The following is a 25,381-nucleotide window of genomic DNA, read 5'->3' as shown; positions in this document are numbered from 1 at the left end:
TGTAGTTACTGTTCTTTTTTCGATGTGTTTTCATTCTTTTGTTGTCCCATGATGTCTTCAGTCTTCATTTGGCATGAAGAACTTTGGTCAAGGAATAGTAATTTGAATAGTAAATTTTTATTATCTGTAGATATTACATTTAATTATTTTTAAAAATAATATTTTTCTCTACAATTTTTTTTTTCGTTGTCTCTGCTCGCCTTGTCACTTACATATGTAACAGTAAATTTTATGGGGTATTCTATCTCCCTTGTCTCATTTAAGAAATAGGGGTACTTTATAATAACCTTCTTTTTTTGTGAAGGTGTATAAAACAATATTTTCCCATAAATATAATCCCCATGACAATGAGAAACATTTCTAGTTCTGATGCATCACAAATTTAAAGTGGTACATAATAATAAGAGAATAAACATCACCAGCCTACACATAACACAGGATCATATCAATATATGTTGTGTAATCCCAGTAACAGTTTCACTTCTCCGCACAAGAAATTTACGTTCTTATCCGGGATGGAAAACCATGAAGATAAGCGTAGCATTTCCCTACCTTTCGGAAATCTTGAACACAGGTAGTAGCATATATATATATATGTATACACGATACATAATACAACACTCACGAATTTTCAATGACGCAGAACTTCTGCATATGCCTGCAAAGTGAAGAAGTATATAGCTAGTGAGGATTAGTGTAATATAATCCTACTGCATTCTGTGATATGCACAACAATTATATTCATAACCATCAAGTTTCTAAATGAGTGAAATTGATTCTTTTTCAAAGAGTCTCATTCAAGAATAATCAACAATTGGAAATGCATTCACCAAAATCAGAACATCTAGTAGAATTAAAGCTATCTTCTCGGGACAATCAAAACGTCTACGAAATAAAAATGATTTTAGCAGAATAGTGGAAACATCTATCAGTTCCAAAATTGGTCATATTTACTGAGATGCTTTAGATAATGACATCAAGAACTTCTATAATATAACAACTGTTGATCTAGAGCTTTTATGTACCAAAAGCAAGCACATTTTCCTCCCTTTTCTTAGTTACCAGGAGAGTTTAATCAGGCATCGAATACAGATTGTTTAGAAAGAATCATAGGTTGACAGACAACAAGGGTGTGGCTCCGGTTATCATCCCTCTAAAATTCTTCCAGTTCAATGTCTAAACAAGATGCCAACTCATGGGAAAGCAATCCAACAGTGTCTTTAAGACCCTAAATAATAAAAGTATACTGCCTTTGCTAACAAACACAAGTCCATGCACTAACAGCAGAATCCAAGATCTACTTAAACAAGAGCCAATTGGTTGAACGTTGGAATACCCCAAAACTTGGTTATTTCAGAGAGTAGAAATGTTACTGAGAGAGAATGACATTATTCGACATCTTTACTTTGTTTTATATCTAGTGAAACAAGCAAATATGAGGACATGAGTTTCCGGATAGCTTACGTTTACTGCTTCAATCATTTGCTGCTTCAACTGTTAAACAGCATATAGCCTTATCACCTGATCTATAGTAGCACGACAGACAGGGCAGCCCCACTTCTTTCCCTTGATTTCATTCAAACACGACATGCACCCAGCCATGTGGCCACAAGGGATGCAAGCTCCTTCCACAGGAGCATCTAAGCATATTACACAAGATGAAGAAGCACCGTCAGGATTTTTGCTTTCATGTGCTCCAGAGTTCTGAACAGTCACAGAAGACAAGTCAATTGGACTGGAGTCGATTGATGGATAATGAATTGGCCCATTGTCTATTATGTCGTCTGTAAGAGGAGGAGCTGTTGGGACAGATGCGGTAACTGGATTCTCTGGCATTGATTGGACTACAGTAGACATTTCACTCGGAACCTGGACTTGCTCTACTTGAGTGCCACTTGAACTGGCTTCCTCAACTTGACAGCCACTACTACTAGCTTTTTGTGAAGCCCCTTTAAAAGAGCTATCATCATGACTGGCAACCTCAACAGGGTTAATCCAACCCATTGATGTTTCTGCTCCTGATCCCGTGTGATTCTCGTGATAGGTTGGTCTTTGTTGTGAAGCAGACTGAAGAGAGGCAGTGATCGCCATTGCTAATTCCACATCCTCTGTGGTTGATGGAGCAGTTGCAGGGACCATAGGGGGTTGAGAACTGAAAGGAAATGCTGGATGCATGACCTGAAAATATGGTAGAGCAGCTAAGATACGTTTTTAGCTAGCCAATGACTACAAAAAGACAGTTCAATGAGTTCACTGGTAGCATAGTCCTTGTTATAAATTCATGATAATGATAAATTAGTAATCTGTTGGAAAGCAACAAGTAGATCTACGCATGACTGCAAACTTAGCTTCTGAAGAGAAAGGATGTTTGATATTTCACCTGAGGTATTCCCTTGCATGCATTGCAGAAAGATTGCAATTGCTGCTTTTCGCTTTCCTGGACTGCTGTAAGTTTGATCCTTGCTCCTGCAATCAACATTTTGGAAGTGGGAAAGTGATTCAGAATTAAAGCTGCATATTGCATATAATGAGCTCTTTGACTTAAACAACGGAATCATGCAATAGACAGATAGTTAATTGTGTCCTGGTTCCCCAAGCCAATATATTCATTTGTACATAATGGAGCAATCATTTCGAATCTTTAAACTAGGAGTTTCTGAGAGTTTTTAGCCAATTTTTTATTCTTATGTTTGGGGTAGGTCAATTTTCATAATTTAAATATACATCTGAACCCATTCATCAGACCTCACTTGTGGGAATACACTGGGTTTGTCGTTGTTGAAACACATTCATCGTTCAAGTTCTGCTAAAGTTGAGCATTTTTGGCCCAACTGGCCCTTGAAACTAACAAGTGATGATGAAACCACGTGCCACCATAGAAGGGGTGGAATTGGGGAGGAAGACTCAGTATGGCCTTCCGTTCAGACCATTGCTCATCTGAGTGGCAAATGGTTTCACAATTAGTTTTTTGGTCCAGTAAGTATCATTCCGCTAGTTGGACTAAATTTGCTAAATTTAGGAAGACTTGAGGGATGATATGAGCTCATGTGTATATTCAAAGAATGAAAATAGACCTACCATAAACATAAGGGACAGTTTTGGTTAAGAACTTAAGACTCAAGTATTTGAACAATGTTCTCAATTCTGAGGTGAAGGTATAGCACAAGCAACACACAATATGGATCTCAGATGCGTAAGTATGTACACAATAGCATAAGAATGAGATGCAAAAGTAATATCATTTCAGACACTAGAGTAAATTTGACCAACGAGGACTTAAACCTAAATGTCACGTACGAGCTTGGAGAGAATGATCTTTGCAATTGATTAGAACAGCTGGCAAAACTTCCAACTGATTTGAACAAGCTCTCAGCAATTCATTGCATAATCCTATAAATAGTTTTCAAGACCCAACAACAACAACATACCTAGTGTATTCCCACAAGTGGGGGAAGCCCCATATATATCTATATATATATATATATAACACATATTTATCTATATATATTGTGTAGACACTAGTACATACTGTGGTTAGAGCACTACGTTACCAGTAAATGGAAGTAATAGAACTGCCTTATTGTGACTTTCAAACTTATTAAAAATTGTTTAGTCCTTCCCCCGGATAAGAACTATGTCATCCCAATTCTTCTAAGGGACTTTTACTATATCAGAATACAATGTACTTACGCCTAGCTCCTCGGAGTCTACTCTTTATCAATTGGGAGGGCATTATCCCTCGCCTTCGCCTCCAGCGCTTCGGGACTATGCATGAAAATTAACAAATAATCATCTTCAAATGAAAATATTTCACTGCAGCTATAAGAACTCTGGTTGAAGAACGTAGGAAATTACTGTTTGAAATATCGGATATGATAACTGCTGAATCAGGTTGGCTGAAATTTGGTTCTTCCATATTGGCCTTCCACAGAGCAACTATTGTGCGGGGCTGAGCATCCTGGTCAAGATATAGCTCTACATATGTTAATAGCATGAACTATCTGACTTTCAGAACAACAAACAGATTGCTTTCCCTAGCTCATATGTGAACCATATGATATGAGCAGCAAGCAGGAAAGAATACATGAAAGAGTGGGATTTTGACTTTTCTAACCAAACAGAACCCAAAGGTAGGGAAGAATGTAATCTACAGTAAAAGAAAGAATCTAAAGACTCACAACGTCGCAAGTCCACCTGAAGGTTTTGCCCGAAGATAATGATCAAATTTTGTTTTTTCACAAATGATGTGGTTTATCAAAGTATACTTTTATGAGAACAGATGATAAAATTCTAAAGTTTTTGAGAGCATTCCAAGGAAACCATTCAGGACTAGGACAAAGAGGTAAAAATATGAATTCAGCTCATTACTTAACACCTGAAGCCAAGTATATGAATCTAGTTTGTCAATCCAGTATAACCAATGGTCATTAATTAAAATTTAGATATAGTACATTAGTATATGCTTCTCTGTATATGTCTATGACAAATAAGAAGAAGGTTAAGTATCCCGTCATGAAAAAAATTAACAGTCTTAAGGTCCCACCTATAACATCGTAAAAAATTAGAAAAAAACGAAACTTACCTGGACAGCTGAATATATAGCAAGCTCCAACCTGAAAGGCTTTCTGAGATTTCGGGAACCACATGGTAAGACGACCACCCAACTATAAAAAAGTGGAATCATCATAAGTCCATTTTGATAGTAATGGTAAGAACTTGAATGAAAGGCAAATTACTGAGCTGTAAAAGAATCGGTAGCAGCAGAAATAATATACATAAAGCAAACGTGGGATAACAAGACAAAAAGGGTTAAAAACTATATGTGAAGGTTTGAGACCAATCTAAGAAATCACACACCAGAGCTTGCCATCTTGATTAAATATAACCACTTGAATATGCATTAATCAAGTCTGAAAGAAAATCTACATATGTCTCTGCTTAAAAAATTTTTAAATTGAAAACAAAATGACCATTATACTCACACTTTCCGACTAAGCAACTGTGGTGCCAATAGTTCAAGGAATCCAGGCCCATAAAGTTCCCGTAGCCAACCAGAAAATAAGCAAATATGGCTCTAAACACAAACATGAAAAAGAAGGATGACATTGTGTGAGAAAATAAAAATTAGGACATTATCTTCGCATAAGTTTAAGGATTGAATTAGAAACATAAATTGAAGTATGAACATATACCTCAATTGCACGGACAACATTGCTGAAACCTTTAATTCTGGCAACATCAAGGGGAGTTTGGCAGTCATCATTCATTAGCAATGCATTAGCTTAAGATACATGAGACAAGAAGGTGATAGAACAAGTCAAAAAGGGGCTGATAGCATAAAAAGTTCAGTCAACAAATGTTCCAGTTTGAGTAGATATACCTCTATGTGAAAGGAGTAACTTAACCGTCTGTTCAAGGCCTCTTTTTGCTGCATGATGTAGAGGAGTCCCCGCATGACGACCTAAAGATGTATATAAAGGTGTTGAAGAAGGGTCAAACAAATATCCATAATATACAGAACAGTTAAACATCACTGATTATGTAAATACAAACATTGTTTCCTACATAAGAGCTGAATGCCACATTATTTGGTGTGACAAAATAAATTTGCAAATTTGAAACAAATGAAATATAAGTATCCTGATAAATTCAGGACACTTCATCTGAATCTAGATCAAAATGGAACTTCACAAACCTATGAATATGCAACTTAACTAATGAGGGATACATTTGAAAATACGTATAAATGGCAGGGATACTTTTATCTTGAAAAAATAATTTCTGCAGTTGCTTTTTTTTATGCAGCAGAAACTTTTAGCTTCTTCCCAACATTAGAAAACTACTTTTGCTTCTATTCAATAAAATTTTTACTGATTGATCAAACGTCTCAACTTTTCAAAAAATGTGTGCTTTTCTCAAAGAAAGAAAGAAAGTGTGTTTGGCTCCCGACCGCTTGGCCAAAAAGGCTCAATTTCACAGTTAAACAAGTTGTTCTAATTTCTGAATGATAAATTCAAATGTCAGCAGGTGAAACAGCTAGCTGAAAAGATAATATCACCACTAATAAAATAAGAACTAACATTATTTTATATGATGGTGGCCTATTACAGAGAAAAGGAGGAGTGTCTTATGATGAATGGAATGAAAGCATGCAAAATGTGTTGACGTTGGGGAGTATTTCTTATACAAATCTAAAACCATTTTATAACATTAGAATTGATCATACTGTTATTATTCCCAAAAAACATTAGCATTGCTAACTCATAAATAGATGCAAGAATTAGTTACTTAATATGAAGTCTAACAAGTCACATCAAAACACTCATGTCACCAGTTACATACACAAAAGAAAAAACAGTCGATCAGATCCATGGATTTTCTCTCTTTTAATCCACTCCATTAGTACACAGAAATTTCCCGGTTAAATGACTAAATCACAACCACAACTTACTATTTTAGCATATAATAAGAGAAGATCATTACCTGGACGATAAGCATCGACATTGGCACCCAATTCTATCAAAGTTTTTGCAACATTGTAAAGCCCCGGATTCATGCACGCCACAATCAATGGTGTCTTCCCTTCCTTATCTATCCACTGAAACCAACCCATTTAACACATTATAACAACAAATTCCTGCAATATCCTTGATCATAAAAACACAAACACTATCTACGTGAACATCACAAAGCATAACTAGTCCTAAACCTGAATAAAGGAGGAGGTTTTGGGTACATTGACTGCTAGCGTAAAACTAGTACAATCATATGGAAAATCCTCTGCACACAAAATTTGGCAGGTAAAACATCCGACAATTCATACTGCGGACCCTAACTAATCTTTTCCTTTATTCGCTACAAGATGGATTGAGTCGTAGTTCATTGATTCATACAATTATAGCTTCAAGTGTACATCTTTACCACAACAAAGCAGAAATGATCCAGATTGAGTCTTAGTTCATCGATTCACACAATTATAGCTTCATGTTTACATCTTTACCACAATAAAACAGAAATAATCAAGAGTCAACACTCCACCCACCACAGATATATAATAATCAATCAAATAAACCATAACTAAGCTATCAAAAATCCAAAATCAACTTCAGTCAACCCTCAATCTTAACTAAATTCACAGTCTCTCATAGCTATAACAACTCAATCTCATCAAATTCATAACCTTTTCCACTCATTTCCGTTAAAAAAAATTAAAATATATTAAAAAACCATATTAATTCAAACTAAAACATTCGGATATCATATAAACTCAAATTACACAAAAAAATCAAAAAAAAAAAAACTACAATACCTCAAGTCCAGCGCCTTCACGGTGGAGAGATTTGATACCTTCAACATTTCCATAATTAACTTGCTGATACAGAAGCTCGCCTTTGGATTGCTGCTGCCCCATTGTAGAAGATAAAATTGAAGAAAAATTAGCAAAAATTTTCCTCTGTATTTATTTTTGGGGAAAAATTATTGAAGAAAGAGGTATGATTTTCGGGTTTTAAGTTACGCGGTGTGGGTTGAAAATTTGTGGGGTAGAAATAATAAATAGGAGAAAATGTAGGGAGTTGCTTAATTAACAAGGATCTGAACAAGTAGATAAACTAATACGTCTAGAAAGAGATTGCGTTAATTCATCGAGAAAAATAAGTTATTTTGTAATTAATTTTTTAAATTTATTATTTTGTTTTTAGTCAGAATTAAAATAATATTATCAGTTTGAGAACGGCAAGTTGTATTGCAATTTATTCTAAGTAAATATGAGATCTAAAATTAATTTGAAATTAATTAGACTTACACCAGACCACTAACAAATTTTTAATATATGAAACTGGGAGCTTTGACTGGAATAGAATCTCGACGCAATAATTTTATATGTCACATTTTATTTTAAAGAGTATGAACTTTACTAATCTAATTTTGGTATGTTTTAAAATTAAATTTGATTAATTTGTATCTTATTAGTAATCTATATTAGAGCATAATTTTAAGCATACACAATTGAAGTTAAAATTTTGTGTGTGTCGTGAAATATATTTGTCTGAAGTATGTGCTTATAAAAGCTCAATATTTGATTTGTTGGCCTAAAATATGATATGACTTGTAAAAGTTAATTTATAATATTTTATGAAATTCGACCTTCACTAATTAAATTAAAATAATTGAGAAGCATATGAGCATACTAGTATGAAAGGTAATTGTTTATGTTCAATCTCAAATCTGAGTAGATCCTTTTGAATTGTTCAAACACTAATGCTTCTAATTTTCAAATAATTTTATCTTTAATGTCAAGTGAAGACTTTGAAATATGATACACCCTCATATTTTATTATATAATATATAGTTCCTTGACAAAGCTTGAATTCACAATTTTTTTTTTATAATTACTTCAACTTTTATCACCAATGAAATTAGATTATTAAAATTAATTCCATTGATAAGAAAATCTAATTTGTGCACAAAGTGTTTAATTACTAAGCACAAAGTACGCACCCAAAGAACATAGACTATCATAAGACTATCCGGATCATGACTCAATTGATTAAAAGGGTGAACATGAGTAGATATCCACACGAATGACTCGAGATCAATTCTCCTCGATGCTTGTGTGCACACAAAGTGTTTTGATTACCAAAAAGTGCTCGCCCAAAGAATAGAAATTGTCACAAACTATCGGGATGATCACTAAATTGAGTTGAAGGATAGACATGAGTAGACATCCACACAAATGACTCGAGATCGATCATCCTCGATGCCTATACACATAAAGTATTCGATCACCATAAAGTGCTCACCCAAAGAACAAAGACTAAGACTGACACAGGTTCATAAATCATAACCAAAACATATATTTATTAACTCAATATTTAGACATATACCCCGTTTAACATAAGATAGAATTCGAACATATTTTTTGTTAAATTCTTTTCGCATTACAACATTATATTAAATTTCTAAGCATATTGTCCCCTACTAAACCTAGATCCTGGTAAGAATTCATCAACACTTCCTCAAAAATGGCTCTAAGTACCTTGAAGGAAATGTACTCGAGCCCTTCGCTGCCTGCCTTCTTCACTATCGAGAAGTTTTGAGGCACGACGAGTAATTGTCTAACTTCATCGTCAAATACTGATTTTTCCGTGTTTCCAACTACTTGAATACGTCTTAAATATATTGGTCGTTGGATTTTGTTATTTCGTCTCATAATTTAAATCGGTGTTTGAATTTGTGATTTCATCTTATAATTTTACAAATTCTTCAAAAATTTGATTTGGAAATTTTATATCATGAGTTCACATTTTTTAAAAGTAAAATTTGACCTAGAAGTTTATATTTTTTTTTAAAAAAAAAAAATCACCATCTTTTACATATAATTTTACAAGAATATTTAAGGAGTGATGAAAATATTCACGAAATATGAACATAATGATGTATTTACTAATTATACTGACCAACAAAAGACTCAATAAATTTAGTACACTACACATTTCAAATTTTTTTGAGATAAAGTACAAGTACCTCCAGAATATGACCGAATTCTCATTGATACACCTTAACTAAAGTAAGGTCATATTACCCCTCGAACCTATTCTTTTGTAATTTTGTACACAGGTTGGCTTATGCATGTGGCATCCACTCATCTCTCATGCACCTCAGTTACGTGGAGACATAGAGTGTGCCACATAAGCCAAAAAGTATTTAAAATTACAAAAAAAATGAATTCGAAAAAGTAATAGGACCTTAATTTAGTTAAAGTATATCTTAAAACTCGTATGTTTGTCTTACTTTGAATTTCCTGCCTAATATGTCCTCAAGTACCAATGAAGATCATTTGATATTATATGTTGATCGTTAGATTCTTCAGCTCAATTTTATATCCATGAGACTAGTTAAACCTCTGTTTTGCTTTGTTCGAAATGGTTTAAAGTTCAATTTGATCTCAATTAATATTTAGAGTAATTCATATTTTCTTATATAGTAAATTGTTTAATATTTTAGAATTTTGAATTGAACTATTTAAATGTTTATATCTATTAGTAAAAATTTTAATAACTACAGTCAATGTATTGTATTGAAACAAATGACTAATATTTTATTAACTTAAAAAAACATATTCCAAGTTATATAATATGAAATGTGAGACATATTTTTTTCATAAAATTTTTTTTTTCTTCTTGGTAACTAAACTTGATTTCATACCAAAATGAGCATTGAACATGACAAATGATGGGAGTATGGTCGAAGATTATGCCCTAACAACCTTTTGATAATATAAACAAAGTAATTAGATTAGCAAATAACTATTATCAAATAATATTTTATTAAATAGTAATTGTGTTCTTTAGGCAAGAAATTTAATTATATTTTTTTACTTTGACAAATATTACTTCTTACTTTGATAAATATTTCTTGAATCAGACAAATTATATCGTCATTTCAAATTTACACACAATAAATAAGGATTTGAGAATAAAGGATCAAGTACTACAGTTTCATTTTAAGCACATATAGTAAAAATGAAATAATTGAATCTGATTGATTACTATTTTCTTTTTTCTATTCGTAGGAAACTTGGTCATCTTAGTGGTAGAGGAAGAGTATCCTGATGGAAGATTATGATGTATAAAGTTATTGTTTCATAAATATGTGTCTTATTTATTATATGCTCTAGTGACAAACAATATATGAAATTCTATTGAATATTTTTTCCTCAAATTGCTTCAAATATGAAAAACAATAATTTTATTATATTATATCATTATTAATTATAAATCATTTAATATTAAAAAATTAATCAGTAAATTAGACATAAAATCTTAAATTATTTCTTGAGTTTAAATTAGACAAGTACAATTAAACAATTGTTTTATAATATACTAAATAAGTACAAACAATTAGAGAAAATATCTAGATTTTCTAAAATGGCAACTATTTTAACATAATATTTATTTTTAGCATGGATGACAAGTAAAGGAAGGAGAAAAGAAATGGTAGAATACAATTATACAACTCATCTCCTGTGCTGGCTCTACATCAAAACAAGAATCCATGCAAACACAAACACAAATTCACCAACTTCTCTTCAGAAAATATTTGCCACATGATATCAAATTATTAACTTATTAGCTAGGTGTCAACAAACTTTATAGTAAAATTAATGCATGTCCATGCAAAAAACCTCAAAGACAAATGTCTCACCACAACATTTTACGTGTCATATCGAAATCACCCCTTCTTCTCCTATAAATACCAAATCCCAAAATCCCTTTTCTCTTCATACTACAATCATCACTACTCAAAATTATGGAAATAATAAAATTTAGTCTATGTTTTTTTCTTCTTTTTAGTTGTTGTTTCTCTCAAATAGAGCAACAACAAAGTTTCTTATGGCAAAAGCTTCAATACCAGCAGCAACACCGGCGCGGCCGAGCTAAAACTGATTGTCGGATCTCGAGCCTCAGTGCTCGAGAGCCGACTTATAAGTTTAACTCGGAGGCCGGAACCACCGAGTTCTGGGATCGGAACTCGGAGGAATTTGAATGCGCCGGAGTTGCTGCTGTGAGAAATGAAATTCAACCTAACGGGTTGTTATTGCCTCATTACAATAATGCCCCTCAACTCCTCTACATTGTCCAAGGTTCGCATTCTTTTCTCCTCTATTCAAATTCACAATCTTTTATGTGTCTCAGTTTAACTGCATAATTGTGCTTTTTCTTTTTGGGATGAAATGTAGGAAGTGGAATTTTGGGAACAGTGATACCAGGATGTGCTGAAACATTTGAATCACCACAAAGAGAGAGAAGCATGAGAGGAGAAGAAGGAAGATCAGAGGGAGGTAGTCAATACCGAACAGGCGGTGATCGCCACCAGAAAGTCAGGCGATTCCGACAAGGCGATGTACTTGCATTGCCTGCCGGAATCACACTTTGGTTATATAACAATGGACAAGAACAACTTGTTACTGTCGCCTTGCTTGACGTTAGCAACCCTGCTAACCAACTCGATCTCCAATTCAGGGTAAGTTATGTTCGAAAAAGTATTTATACTATCAGATCACTTTATCTTATTATAAGACCTTTCTGAAGTTTGTGATATTAAACATGTCACAGTTACCCGCTAGCGACATGAAAGATATAAACACTACATTAAAAATGGTCATTTTTAGCGATAATTAACATTTTTTGTATATGTTTCTAAAATTTTTAATGATATTGAATCTAATAATACTTAACTAATACTGCTAAAGATTTTAACACTTTTTATAATATCAATATATATTGTTGCTAAAAGTTATTCTTATTATCGTGAAAGGGGTTATATAATCTCATGCCAAAATTATTGGGCCAGGCTAAGTTTGAACTATCTTAAAACAAAAATTTTACTCCTAGGAGATATAACTCCTTAATATGCATATACATATATGTAGAGATCCTGTGATTTGATCTCTACTCTCTACTCTGGATGAGAAGAACCGGAGGAGGAAGAATAAAAACATGTGTAGCTCGCACCTATAATGTCATGTTAAAATATGAAATTTGTATTTGTTATCGCAAAATTTATATAATTTTTTTCCGTTAATGTGTGGCATTAACAATATTTTTACAGCATTTCTTCCTAGCGGGAAATCCAAATCCCAAAGGACTAAGTGGAAGTAGGTATGAAGAAGAAATCCGAAGTCGAAAACAACATGAACAGGGTGGACAACCACAACAACAACAACCGGGCAATCTATTCGATGGATTCGATCTCGATATCCTTGCTGAGGTTTTCAATGTGGATCAGAATTTAGCCAAGAACTTACAGGGCCGAGAAGATCAAAGGGGACAAATTATTCGGGCCGAGAACTTGGATGTTCTCAGCCCGGAATTCGAAGAAGAGCAACCCCACAGGCCCGGAAGAGGATCACGGCCCAATGGGCTTGAAGAAACTATTTGTGCTATGAGGTTAAGAGAGAACTTGGGCCGCACGTCTCGTGCTGACGTGTACAATCCACGTGGAGGACGCGTCAGCACCCTCAATAGCCATAAGCTTCCAATCCTCAATTGGCTACAACTCAGTGCTGAGAAAGGAAACCTTTACCAGGCAAGTCATTCAGAGTATTATTCGATTTTGTGTTCGTTATTCATATCGAAGCTCAATTAATTTAGATTTGAATTCGTTAGAATTCTTTTAGGTTAACACTAACCTTATTCATTGCACCATGTTCCTTGATGGTGTTTATTCCGAGTTGACAGACCTTAACTAAATTAAGATCTTATTATCCCTAAATTTATTATTTTTCTAATTTTATACACCTTTTGTCTTAACTAGCATACTCCGTGACTCTAGCAATTGACGCGTGAGAGATATTACCCTTGAACTTATAATTTTTGCAATTTTGTATACTTGTTTTACATGGCACACTCCGTCACTCTAAGTTTTTGACCTCAATTTATTCGTTTTGATTGCTAGTAATATATTTTCACCACATATTGAATAGGGATGTCAAGGACACAAAAGAAAGTGACTACATATATATATATAGTCACTACTCAATTGAGACGCGTGAGAGATATTAGGATGCCACGTAAGCTAAAAAATGCACAAAATTATTTTAAAAAATGAGTTCAGGGATAATAAGATCTTAATTTAATTAAGGTGTCTTTTTAGATTTTGGTCATAGTCTAAAAGTACTTTAACATTTTCCTTTATCTTAGATTGAAATTTTAGATATAGTCAAAATTAGTGGAACATGTATTAAGTTGACTAAATTGTGACAAATATTTGAACTTTAAGACTTCATGATGATTTTAATTCAAGACTCTTATTATACCACTTGAGTTCTACAGAATGCAGTAATGGCACCATACTGGAACCTGAACGCCCACAGCATCATCTACATTATCCGAGGGACGGGGCAGATTCAGGTAGTCGGAGACACAGGAAACTCTGTCTTCGACGATGAGGTCAGGGAGAGACAAATGATAGTCGTGCCACAAAACTTTGCAATAATGAAGAAGGCAGGTGACCAAGGGCTCGAGTACATCGCGTTCAAAACCAACGATGAAGCCATAACAAGCGCGTTAGCCGGGCGTTTATCGGCTATTCGGGCCATGCCAGAGGAAGTGTTGATGAACTCTTATCAAATTTCCAGGCAAGAGGCTAGGAGCTTGAAGTATAATAGGGAAGAAACTTGTGTTTTTGCTGGAAGAAAGTCAACGGGATATTCAACTAGGGCAATGGAGTATGCGTTAACTGCTGTTGAGGCTTTTTTAAAAGTCTAATTAATTAAGTTTGTGTTTTAAATAATAATAATAAATAATAATAATGGTAGTCAAGAACGTAAAAGTTTATGCGAGTAAATGAGTTTTTGATGAAGTTGTTTTATGAGAATAAATGAGTTGAGTGGTGACTCTTTTTAATGAGCTATTGTTTCTTTCAAGTCTTTTTTAAGAAAAATCTATCAAGTACAGCTGAATTATTATTAGTTTCGTCTCTATTTAAAGTCTTTCTATTTTATTTAGCTAGAACATTTTAACTACTTATTTGTTTGAAATTACTTTTGGTAGCTAATTTCATATATTATAGTGTCTTAAGAACAAAGAAAATTGGGGACCATTTGTATTGATGGCCAAGTTAGGGTAATAACGCAAATTTTTTTCTTAATGGGGAAGTAAGGTATATTATTTATCGTTTGATCTATACATGTATAAAAGACTTCTTATATTATCGATGGGCTTCTTACCAAGGAAAACGAAATGCAGTATAAAAGACTTCTTATATTATCGATGGGCTTAGGAAAACGAAATGCAGTTCATTCGAATAAGATCAATTAACATAGGTCAAACAAGACCAAGTTAACATAGGTCATAGATAGAGAGGATTAATCGTAACTTTTTGTATTGACTCCTATTTTATTGGGATTAGTACCGACTAAAATTATTTGCACACATATAGACTATTCGATTTTTAGTGAAGTCCCTCCTTCTCATCCTCTTATAATATAATGTCCATTTCTTAAAAGAAGATTGAAGCATATATAGAGATATTAGATCACCCCTTTTATATTGGGGTGACAGAAAGGATCGTACCATTCGAGTCGTTTGTTTGGTCTCCTATAATGTAATGTCCATTTCTTAAAAGAAGATTGAAGCATATATAGAAATATTAAATCTGAAGAAAGCATATGATCACATATCTCAAAATCTTCGAAAAAAAAGAACGAAGTGGATAAAGAGAGGTTAGATGAGTTAAGGGCCACACTAGACCAGACTTGCACATTGTACGATTTTCATCTTTACAGATAGGATTCGAACTAATTTGTCACATGCATCTTGTACACAAATTTAATTACTAAGATGCGGACACATAACAAAATATCAATCATCTCTATTTTTTTAATATTCAAGACTCAAACATAAATACGATATCTTTAATTGGTATATATATTCAAGAGGTATTTTGTTGGGGGCAAAAAGTGCCCAACTCATTGGCCCTGCCACCAAAGAAATCCACTATAACCTTCAATTTACACTTTATCTTTCTCTTTTTCTTAATATCTTTTAATTTTTCTAAATAAATTAAAGCATAAACTTAACACTAAAGATTTCTCCAGCCATGAACTTCAAAGACAAAACCGAAAGTTATTAGATAAACCTATACATACTTCTTTTTTTTTTTTAAAAAAAAGGACATCTTTTGCGCTTTCTCTTCGTGGTGTGTTTTGGTACAATAGAAAATATTTTTTATGAAAAAATAATCTCTTGAAAACAAATTAATTTTTTTACTTACTTTCTAGTATATTCGATAAGTAAATAGAAAAAAACTTTAATATATCATAAAATTTTTATATGTGATCTAACAAAATACTATAAGTTCTCCTCAAGGATGGCAATAGTAGGGGTAAGGGGGGCAAAGATACAATAAACATTAATAGAACTTATTTTTCCTACTTCTATTATGACAGACATATTCCTAATTCTTAAGGAACTTATTTTTTCTAGAGAAAATATTTTTCAAAAATTTCGTCGACCAAAAACATACCCAATATATTAGGTTTCTAGTCTATAGTGTGTGATCCTTTTCTTAGAAAAAACACCAAAAAGATGACAAAAGAAATCATGTGAAGAAAAGAATGAGATATGACCAAAAGGTTCAAGGAACCATCCAGCCTAACATTTTATGTCATACATTTACACACACAATCACTCCAAAATAAAATCCAAATCTTCAACTTCTCTTCCTCTCAATCAATCCATCTTCTTCTTCTCAAACCATTTAATTCCACTCAAAATCCTTAATTGAATGTCAAATTTCAACTTAGGAAAAAAGCTTATTCTACCAACTAAAAAAACATGGAAAAGCTTCACGAACAAATTACAATCAAAGTTACACAAACTCAAACTTTCAAAAGCTATCAAAAGTTCCAAAAACCTTTGCATTAGAGCTTACAACTACATTTCTCCTATTATTACTCGAAAATTCTACTCGTTTATCCATCGTTCTTCATCACCACCACCACGTACTCATCGCAAATTTTACAATAATTACTACCAATATCAACAATGTCATAAAAGTACTTCACCTATATATGTGGACCATCTCTTCCCCGAACCTATACTGAAAAAACCAGCATGTCAAAATAAGATATCCGCACCTCAGACTGAAGAATTTGTCGCTTCAAGTAGTGGTGGTGATGTTAAATGTAGAAACAAGTTGGATCAAAAGGAGCAAGAGATTATTATGAAGGGTATTGAGGTAAATAATGCATTGAAAAAAGGTAAGACAATTATTGAGAGTAGTGGAATTAATAATTATAGAACATGTAATAATATTATTGATGAATGGAGAACTCCTTCAATGCCACATATAAATGGAGTGGATAAAAGAGCTGAAGAATTTATATCTAAGGTTCGTGAAGATATGGAGCTTGAAAGACAAAAATCAATTCTTGATTTTCAAGAAATGTTGGCTAGAGGTGTTTAAAAATATGAGTAATTTTTTTGGTCCAAATTATTATTGGAATATTTCAAAAATAGAATTTGATTCTTTGTTCAATTCCTTATTTCCCTATTTTTAAGGGGGAAAAAGAAATTGAATTGATTTTCTCTCTTTTTTTTTTTATGTTACATTTCTGGAGGATCAATAGTGTTCTTACTTACTCTTTAACGTGTCTTGAAGCCTGATGATGAAGGTGTTTAGTCACTTAAGCAAGTCGAACTTGTTAAAGATTTTCTGTTCGATTTGGTGTGATAGAGTAAATAAAGTGTGGATAAGAAATTTAAATTGTGTGTTATTGTTTTTTATGTTATATTTTTAATTTCAAAGAATTGTATTGTAGTAGACATTGATTATTTTTATTGGTTGTTATGAATAAATGACTTGAAACTAGAGTTGGTACTAATTGGTATAATTGCAGGGGAAATATATGATCCCCTTAACCTATAGTTGTACTAATTAGTATAATTAGGATCATGTATAGTTTTAAGAGGGATTTGAATAAAACGCGCTGAGTTTAGGGTAGTCTTTAGGCATTTTGATGCGAGATTGTTGTCTGAATACTTTGTAATATACCGACAATAAATAGAAACGAGAAATATCTAGATAGGAGATTTAAATTATTTCTTGTCAAGCTTCGAGCCAGAACAAGACTGGCTAGATCCTCTAACTCTGCTTTGGATGCCATCATGATTCATGACCTCTAATTCTTCAGGTAGTTGTGATCATTAACTCGGATGAAGAAATTTGTAAATATTTAACTTAGATGTTGACGTCGAGTAAGGAAGCTAAAACAAGACTCCGACTCAACTTGTGAGATAAATTACACTGTTGTTGTTAAATACTTCTTGACTAAGACTACCATCAGGTGCAATAGTTACATTTATCCACTTTAGTGGAACATATATGCAAAAGTATTTAGTTGGGCAAGAGGAACGAATTCATATTCACTAGTTGAATTTAAAATCTTTAATTAAAAATAGACGGACTCGCAATAATCCAACACAAAATTATTGTTATCCTTCACTTTTTTGATTGCTTTATTTATGTTCTGTTCCAAACATTTTAATAGGACCATTTTATTCTTTTATTCAAATAGGACCATCTTATATCTTTTTCATATAGCTACAAAAATAAAAATCAACTTTCGGCTATAGATGTGAGTTTGAGCAATTAACTAGTTTGAGTTTAAAACATGATCTAACAAATTGATGAAATTTATAAATTATATTCTTTCAAACGACTATAGAATCGATATGATATTTATAATGAATTCAATATTTCTGATGATTGGATATCAATTCAAACATTTTTTGCTTGTGTTATTGCTCAGAATTGTTGTTAAAATAAATAAATAATTGATGCACTTAGAGATTCCTTTCTAAATTTATAATATTAAGTTTATTTCTCTAAATATATATATATATATATATATATATATATTTTTTTTTTTTTAAAATATATATTTCTAAAGGTCATCCTCTCTTTCGTTCTTGAAAAGTCACTTAAAAAAACATTTTGACTTGTTTGATAACACGTAGGCCTCAAGGCATGGACCAGCCCTTTCGTTAGATTAGAAAAAAAAAAAAAACAGTTACTTTCTTCCTACACCACAATTTCAAATAATGCCGTATATTGCGCGTCCCACTCTTAACTACAAAAATCTCACAACCCAAGGCTATCTTCATCACAATAATTAGAATTCCAAAAATATCCTTTATATTTGACGGAAAATTCATCGCACGGCGAAAAATCAACGCTTCTATGTAATAATTCGTAAATCATATAGGAGAAGTAACTTTGCCCAATACGACGAGCTCGACCAGAAAATAAATCCCTTGCTTTCGCTTCTATGCAATAACTCGCAAATCACATAACTCTGTCCAGTGCGACAACCACATAGGAGAGGTAACCCTGCCCAGTGCGACGAGCTCGATCCAGAAGACAAATTTCTTATTTTCGTTGGCAGGGTTACAAACTTGAGACCTCCAACATAAAAGTCTCAAGTCGAAATCATTGGATCACCCGAAGGGTTCGAATGAATAATTTCTTATTATAAAAAAAAAAGAGGAAAAGAAACGTTAAAAATGAAACTTTAATCAAATATGAGTAGTATACTCTTGATCTGAATTAATGTGAAATAATTTAATTTGATACAAAGTTTAAGAATATGAAAGATTTTAAATTAATTTTTTAAAAAATACATTTTTCGTTAAATAAGCGAAATTAAACATCAACAAATCTTGATAATATTATCGTATATTATTCAAATAAGCAAATGTATTAATATTTTTCGACGAACTAAAATGAAAAGTTTTGTCAAATATAGCAAAATCTAAATGCTCATTTTTAATGAAATTAATTAATAAACTATTTGTAAGGAAGGAATCATGTAAAATATACCCTAAAGATAAGTGACCATTATTGTCATTTCATCTTCCAGAAACAAACGCTGACGAATCCAACAGTCACAACGGCGTCGTACTGACCACTAGTTTTGAGCCAATAAATATCGCTTCAGTCTTCTCGTTTTCCTATCTCACTCTCATTTTCACTTCTTCCGATCATAGTTTTCATCGCCTCTCGTTAACTTCTAGATCTTCAACAAAAATGGCCAAAGATCCAGTTCGCGTTCTCGTTACTGGTGCTGCAGGTAATCGATCTGTTCTATGAACTTCAAATTACTTATTTTTTGTGATTTTTTTGATATTTTTTTTGACTTTGGATGACTTAGATCTGTTGTTTAGTTCATTTTGACTTGAACTTTGAGTTGCTTATCGCTTTAGCCTTAGATCTAGTTATTAACTGTTAGTTTTATGATTTAGTGGCTGATCCTTGTTAATGAGATTTGTAGAGTTCTGATTTCCTTATAAAATGTTGTTTTGAGTATTTAGATGAATAAAAAGTAGTTTAAGCTACAACTATTAAGAGAGTATTACTTTGTTCGCGGTAGTTGATGTTGCTGATTCATCTGCTTGATGTATTTGTTGTTATTTTACCATTTAGTATTAACTGTATTAGCTTGCAAGGTTGAGATTTGGATCTTTGTTGCTCCGATTTGTAACTTGAAACAATTAAAATGATGACCGTGTTCTTTTCTGTTGTTGTTTGCTTTGATTTATATTTCTAATTTGATTTATTGATTGGAAAGAGAAGATGAACTAATTTAAGATTGAGATTTAGTTGTTATTAGCATGATTGAATTGATGCCTCTTTTTTTTTTTGAGAACGGACGTGTGGTACTTACAACTGTGATGTAATGATTTAGATTTGTGGATTTGTGGTTTGGACTTTGGCTGAACTTCTCATGTGTTAGTTAAGCTAGATAGTTATGAAGATATGCTTGTCAGTGTCTTTGGAATCTGTTTTGAGGTTTTATAATTTCTTTTCGATAGTTGGAAAATGTAATTGTGAGATAATAAATATTTTATTGGTTTCAAAATCATGAATTGGTTGGAATGTTATGTTAACATGGTAATGTTGATTTGTTTTTCAGGACAAATTGGATATGCCTTGGTGCCTATGATTGCCAGGGGAGTGATGTTGGGCGCAGATCAGCCTGTAATTCTCCACATGTTGGATATTCCACCTGCTGCTGAGGCACTGAATGGAGTGAAGATGGAATTAGTAGATGCTGCCTTCCCTCTTCTTAAGGGTTGGTGCAGTTGCTTATTATCTTACACTTTTTGTAAATGAAATTGGTTTAAATGGTGTGTTCTTCTATGTATGTGTTAGGTGTCGTTGCCACAACTGATGCTGTTGAGGCATGCACCGGTGTCAACGTTGCGGTCATGGTTGGAGGTTTCCCCAGGAAAGAAGGCATGGAAAGGAAAGATGTGATGTCAAAGAATGTGTCTATTTACAAGTCCCAGGCATCTGCACTTGAGAAGCATGCAGCTCCCAACTGCAAGGTCAGGCTATGATTATACACCTTTGTTCATTCCTTGCAATTTTTAAGTTTCGCACCTCGTATATTGCACAATGTCCAACACTGCAGGTTATACTTCTAGGTTTTCATTAGATTATTCATTTATTTTGATTGTGGAGGTAATTGATTACTTGACTGTTGAATATATTACCCAAGTCTGTGAGAATAGTTATGAGATGTTTATTGCCAACTCTAATGTCTCGTGTCTTACTTGGATAAGTCTCTGCCACAAATTCTAATGTCTTTGTTATTATGGCCTTCTATTTGTGTTAATGAAAACATCATTGATCTGTATTCTGGATTTTGATGGAACATGTTCTGTGCCTTCATTTTATATTTGGTATTAAAGTTTTGCCTTGTGCCTCGTCCAGGTGTTGGTTGTTGCTAACCCTGCTAATACAAATGCATTGATCTTGAAAGAATTTGCACCATCCATTCCTGAGAAGAATATTACCTGTCTCACAAGGTTGGACCATAACAGGGCCCTCGGCCAAATCTCAGAGAGACTGAGTGTCCAAGTTAGTGATGTTAAAAATGTCATTATTTGGGGAAACCACTCATCATCACAGTATCCTGATGTCAACCATGCAACAGTTTCAACACCAGCTGGTGATAAGCCAGTCCGTGAACTTGTTGCTGATGATGCATGGTATAATGAATTAGAGACGTTGTAAATTGATTGTCTATCTTTTTTTGTCTTTAATTTTGCTGATTGACTGATAAATTATATTCTCTGTATTTAGGTTGAACGGTGAGTTCATTTCTACTGTACAGCAGAGGGGTGCTGCCATTATCAAGGCTAGAAAGCTTTCTAGTGCCCTTTCCGCTGCTAGTTCTGCTTGTGATCACATTCGTGACTGGGTCCTTGGAACTCCAGAGGTAGATCTCTTAACTTGGGGCCTTTTTGTATTAATATATATAAGAAAGTTATTATTTATATCATGTTGCTGTCTACAAAGTAGTTCTTCTCAATTTTTTTCAAACCAAATGTTGCAGGGAACTTTTGTTTCTATGGGTGTTTACTCTGATGGGTCATACAATGTCCCAGCTGGGCTTATTTATTCCTTCCCAGTTACATGCAAAAATGGAGAATGGTCCATTGTTCAAGGTTAGAAAATACATTTTATTAGCATTCAGATACTGTCCTTCAATTTAATCGACTATTATACTGTTCAATGTTAGGCTCGTCTTATGTTATGGGCTTCAGGCTGTTCATCTCTTTAAATACAGTTGGACAAATTAAATTGGTGGTTTGGGATGATGGGTGGAATGGATTAATCTGAGTTGTAAATCATATGCTGTACGGTTATGGGATTCAGATTCCTTGAATTAGCCATCTTTAGCCCCAAAGATTGTCGTAGCATACACATGGAAAAGAGCATTTGACGAAAATATTTATAAATCGGATGTTTATTTACCTGACGGATTTTCATTAGAAAAAAAAAGGCATCCCAACCCTTTACGGAGGTTTTTTAGAGATGTTAACTAATGATTTCTCTGGAAGTTCCCATAAATATTAGTATGAGTTGTTTGTCAACATGGTCATTGAGTATTTTGCCTGTTGTTCGTGTTCCCAGGTCTTCCAATTGACGAGTTCTCAAGAAAGAAGTTGGACTTGACAGCCGAGGAACTATCAGAGGAAAAAGCATTGGCTTACTCCTGCCTTGCTTAAATTGCCCGAATATCCTAAACTGCCTTTTAACCATATGAGGAGTGTATGTGGTAATAGAAGAAGTGGCTTCAGTTTTGAATAAGGCCATTGTTGATTCTTGAGGGAAGTGATGATGGGGGAATACTGCTTTCTCAGTTGTTTACTCTTATTGTACTCTATTTTATGCCAAAATTTCGAGATAGAACAGATGTCTTTTGCGAATAATTAGAGCATCTTTTGTTCGCCCTTGGATGATGATTTTCCTTAATGAGCAAGTTTTTGTTCTTGCCCACCAATATTACTTACTACTTGTTTCATCGAACTTACCTTAAATTGCATAAAACTTCTTGATGTCTGGTGTGCTCTATATTGTGCTTCAAACAAAGCACAAAACTGGTTAGTCGTGGACAACATAGAATTGTGGGACTAAATTTTAACTTGTGTCGTGGTATTTGATGTAATCTCACAAGTAGGCTTTGTGGAGGGATTGTAGGGGGTAAAGTTATATGGCTAATGTGATGGAAAATCAAACTTATTATATGGCTATAATTGCCGCCACGCCCTTCTGTTTTTGGGGTGAGTACTTTATAGTGAATACTTTATGCAAATCAGATAAATTCTCACTGTGTAATAGTCCACAAATCACACAAAAAATATAAACTGCATTAGACAAGCCTTATAGTGACAAAGTCGACTCAAAAACGTTGATATGACACAATACAAAAAATCTAAGGACAAAATTAATCCATTGAATTTTATTATTTACAGTAATTTCTATGATATTTTCTCTGCGAATGACTCCTGATGATTTTTTTTTATCCATTATGTGAAAGAATAAGAAAAATACTAGTATTTCCTTCTTTTCATCCTATCTTTGATATTCTTATTGAAGTCAAATTGCCATTTCTGTTCGTCAAAGTTAAAAATCTTATATCTAATTCACTCACTTTTTTCTTTAAATGAGCCTTATCGTATTTTGCTAATAATGAATTGATTTTTGAATTTTGCTTGATCACTCTAGGCATTAATAATTTCATCAAGGTTTCTCGATTGTCTACTAATGATTTATGAGAGTCCCTTTTGTATCAATTTTAAAAGATGTTAGTTTTACCTTTTTTAAAAAAAAAAAAATTAAACGATAATTTACTAAAAGTTTTCTCGAGACATAGTCCTTTCGCCCTAATTTATATGATGATATCCAACGGTGAGAGTAAGAAATTTACTAACTACATCACTACTACCAAGAAATTCTACCTTATATTATAAAAAATTATGAAAGTTTGTAAATTATATATTGTTGCTTTTTGACTAATGCTAAAAGAAAATTTGAATTACTTTTCCTAGTCTTTTGATTCCATTAAATGTGGAAGTGAGTGAAAAGAGTAGTCGAAATCATCACATTAAAGGGAGAGATGAAGAATTCAAGACAAATTAAATAAAAGTCTAAGAACAAATATTATTCAATATTTTGGCCTTTTAAGTTAGATAAAGATTTTTCGTTTATGAAAATCAGATCGTTATCTGTTAGGTATACATAGAATAAATTTTATGTTAGTATAATAGTCCATAAATCATGCTAGAGAGGTAAATTGTATTAGGCAGTTTTATGCGACCAAGGGCGAGGGTCTTTATCTAAATACACTTGGCAAAAGATAATATTGTATTTATATGTATATAGAAGGTGTTTTTTTTTTTAAAAAAAAAAAAACAATCTAGCAATAATAGTAGTTTAGGGGATTTTAAATTTATTTTGACGTTCCAAGCTTAAATTTCAGACACTATACTTTTATTTTTTCGAACCTTTTCAGACCCTCTTAGAAAAATTCTAAATCTGTTTAAATTTTAGGTCTTCAAAACCTAACGTTATAGGTTCACATTTTTTATCTTTCTTCTTCAATTAAATTAGAATGAAACAGATTCATTAAGTAACTTTCACAACAATCAAACTTGACCATCTTGTGCATGCGAAATAAAGAAAGGGTATTCAACAAGCTCAATTGAAAAATATGCAGAAATTTCAAACCTAAAATATATCTTATTTAAAATATTTCATGGTAAACCAACTCGGACATTTTTTTTTGGGAAAAAGGATAAATATATCTCCGAAATATTATAAATGATATATGTAGATATTCTTTGTTATGTTTTTGGGACATTGATGCTCTTGTCATTCAAAAACTAGAGCATATATACCCTTTAAACTAACGGACGTATACACATGTCATAATCATTATCAAACCGATCCGGCATTTATTAAATATCAGATCGATGGATAAAATTGTGTCACGTGTTCCTATTTAGTCTTCCGTTAGAATGAAGAGTATATATGACCTAGTTTTTAGACGGCAAAGACATCAATGTCTCAAAAATTTGACGAAGAATATCTATATATCATTTACGATAGTTCGAAAGTATATATTTAACCCCTTTTTTAATCCAAGATTCAACATATTACTGATTAATTCCATGTTGACTAGTTAGGAAGACCACCAAAGGTCTATGTGTGAAAGGATATTTTCTGGATAATAACAAAATCATGTCATTTTCCGTAGAAATTTTCACCTGATTTAAGGTATTTAGTTGTGTTTTTCTTCTTTTGTTATGATTAAATTATAATCACAAGTAAATGCTCTTTTTTCCACATCCATAATTTTCTTTGTTCCTACCATATAAGTCCCTCTCATTATTTTTTTCAACGTGTTAAATCATTTTTCGACACTAAATATTAAAAAAAAAAAATGAAAATAGGTGAACGCATGCATGATGTATCATGTTTATATTTGTTGATTAGATGCGAATATCACGTGCGAATAAATATG

General features: G+C 32.9%; 4 protein-coding genes across 6 annotated transcripts; 3 read left to right on the top strand and 1 right to left on the bottom strand.

The window, feature by feature from the left end:
- Positions 1-276: 276 nt before the first annotated feature.
- Positions 277-7,614, bottom strand: LOC101261960 (putative E3 ubiquitin-protein ligase XBAT35). 3 transcript variants are annotated; one of them, XM_010328460.4, is made up of 11 exons: positions 7,310-7,584; positions 6,484-6,598; positions 5,381-5,461; positions 5,193-5,281; positions 4,983-5,074; positions 4,583-4,664; positions 3,856-3,958; positions 3,691-3,765; positions 2,381-2,466; positions 1,465-2,178; positions 277-658 (listed from the first exon to the last, which is right to left on the bottom strand). In XM_010328460.4, exons 1-10 carry the CDS (start codon positions 7,409-7,411, stop codon positions 1,498-1,500), a joined length of 1,506 nt encoding a protein of 501 aa, XP_010326762.1. In that variant the 5' UTR covers positions 7,412-7,584; the 3' UTR covers positions 277-658; positions 1,465-1,497. The 3 variants fall into 3 exon arrangements, with proteins under 3 accessions (XP_010326762.1, XP_010326763.1, XP_069145174.1); XM_010328461.4 differs by lacking the exon at positions 3,691-3,765 and having other exon boundaries at positions 7,310-7,614; XM_069289073.1 differs by lacking the exons at positions 277-658; positions 3,691-3,765 and having other exon boundaries at positions 1,317-2,178; positions 7,310-7,580.
- A 3,663-nt stretch (positions 7,615-11,277) lies between these two features.
- LOC101253426 (11S globulin seed storage protein Ana o 2.0101) lies at positions 11,278-14,411 on the top strand. Its single transcript, XM_004247687.4, has 4 exons — positions 11,278-11,644; positions 11,741-12,024; positions 12,613-13,089; positions 13,836-14,411. The coding sequence occupies exons 1-4, from the start codon at positions 11,311-11,313 to the stop codon at positions 14,268-14,270; spliced, it is 1,530 nt and encodes a 509-aa protein (XP_004247735.1). The 5' UTR covers positions 11,278-11,310; the 3' UTR covers positions 14,271-14,411.
- A 1,586-nt stretch (positions 14,412-15,997) lies between these two features.
- Positions 15,998-17,376, top strand: LOC104649396 (uncharacterized). The gene has a single exon (XM_010328459.4). The coding sequence runs from the start codon at positions 16,291-16,293 to the stop codon at positions 16,969-16,971; it is 681 nt and encodes a 226-aa protein (XP_010326761.1). The 5' UTR covers positions 15,998-16,290; the 3' UTR covers positions 16,972-17,376.
- Positions 17,377-19,312: 1,936 nt separating this feature from the next.
- LOC101253131 (malate dehydrogenase) lies at positions 19,313-22,858 on the top strand. The gene is made up of 7 exons (XM_004247686.5): positions 19,313-19,636; positions 20,480-20,638; positions 20,719-20,894; positions 21,283-21,560; positions 21,655-21,790; positions 21,908-22,019; positions 22,489-22,858. The coding sequence occupies exons 1-7, from the start codon at positions 19,594-19,596 to the stop codon at positions 22,581-22,583; spliced, it is 999 nt and encodes a 332-aa protein (XP_004247734.1). The 5' UTR covers positions 19,313-19,593; the 3' UTR covers positions 22,584-22,858.
- Positions 22,859-25,381: the final 2,523 nt, after the last annotated feature.

This window comes from Solanum lycopersicum, chromosome 9 (assembly GCF_036512215.1).
Source record: "Solanum lycopersicum chromosome 9, SLM_r2.1".
In the NCBI taxonomy this organism is placed as follows: domain Eukaryota; kingdom Viridiplantae; phylum Streptophyta; class Magnoliopsida; order Solanales; family Solanaceae; genus Solanum; species Solanum lycopersicum.
The sequence above is the reverse complement of the archived record's forward strand: the minus strand, read 5'-3'. Positions and strand labels throughout refer to the sequence as shown.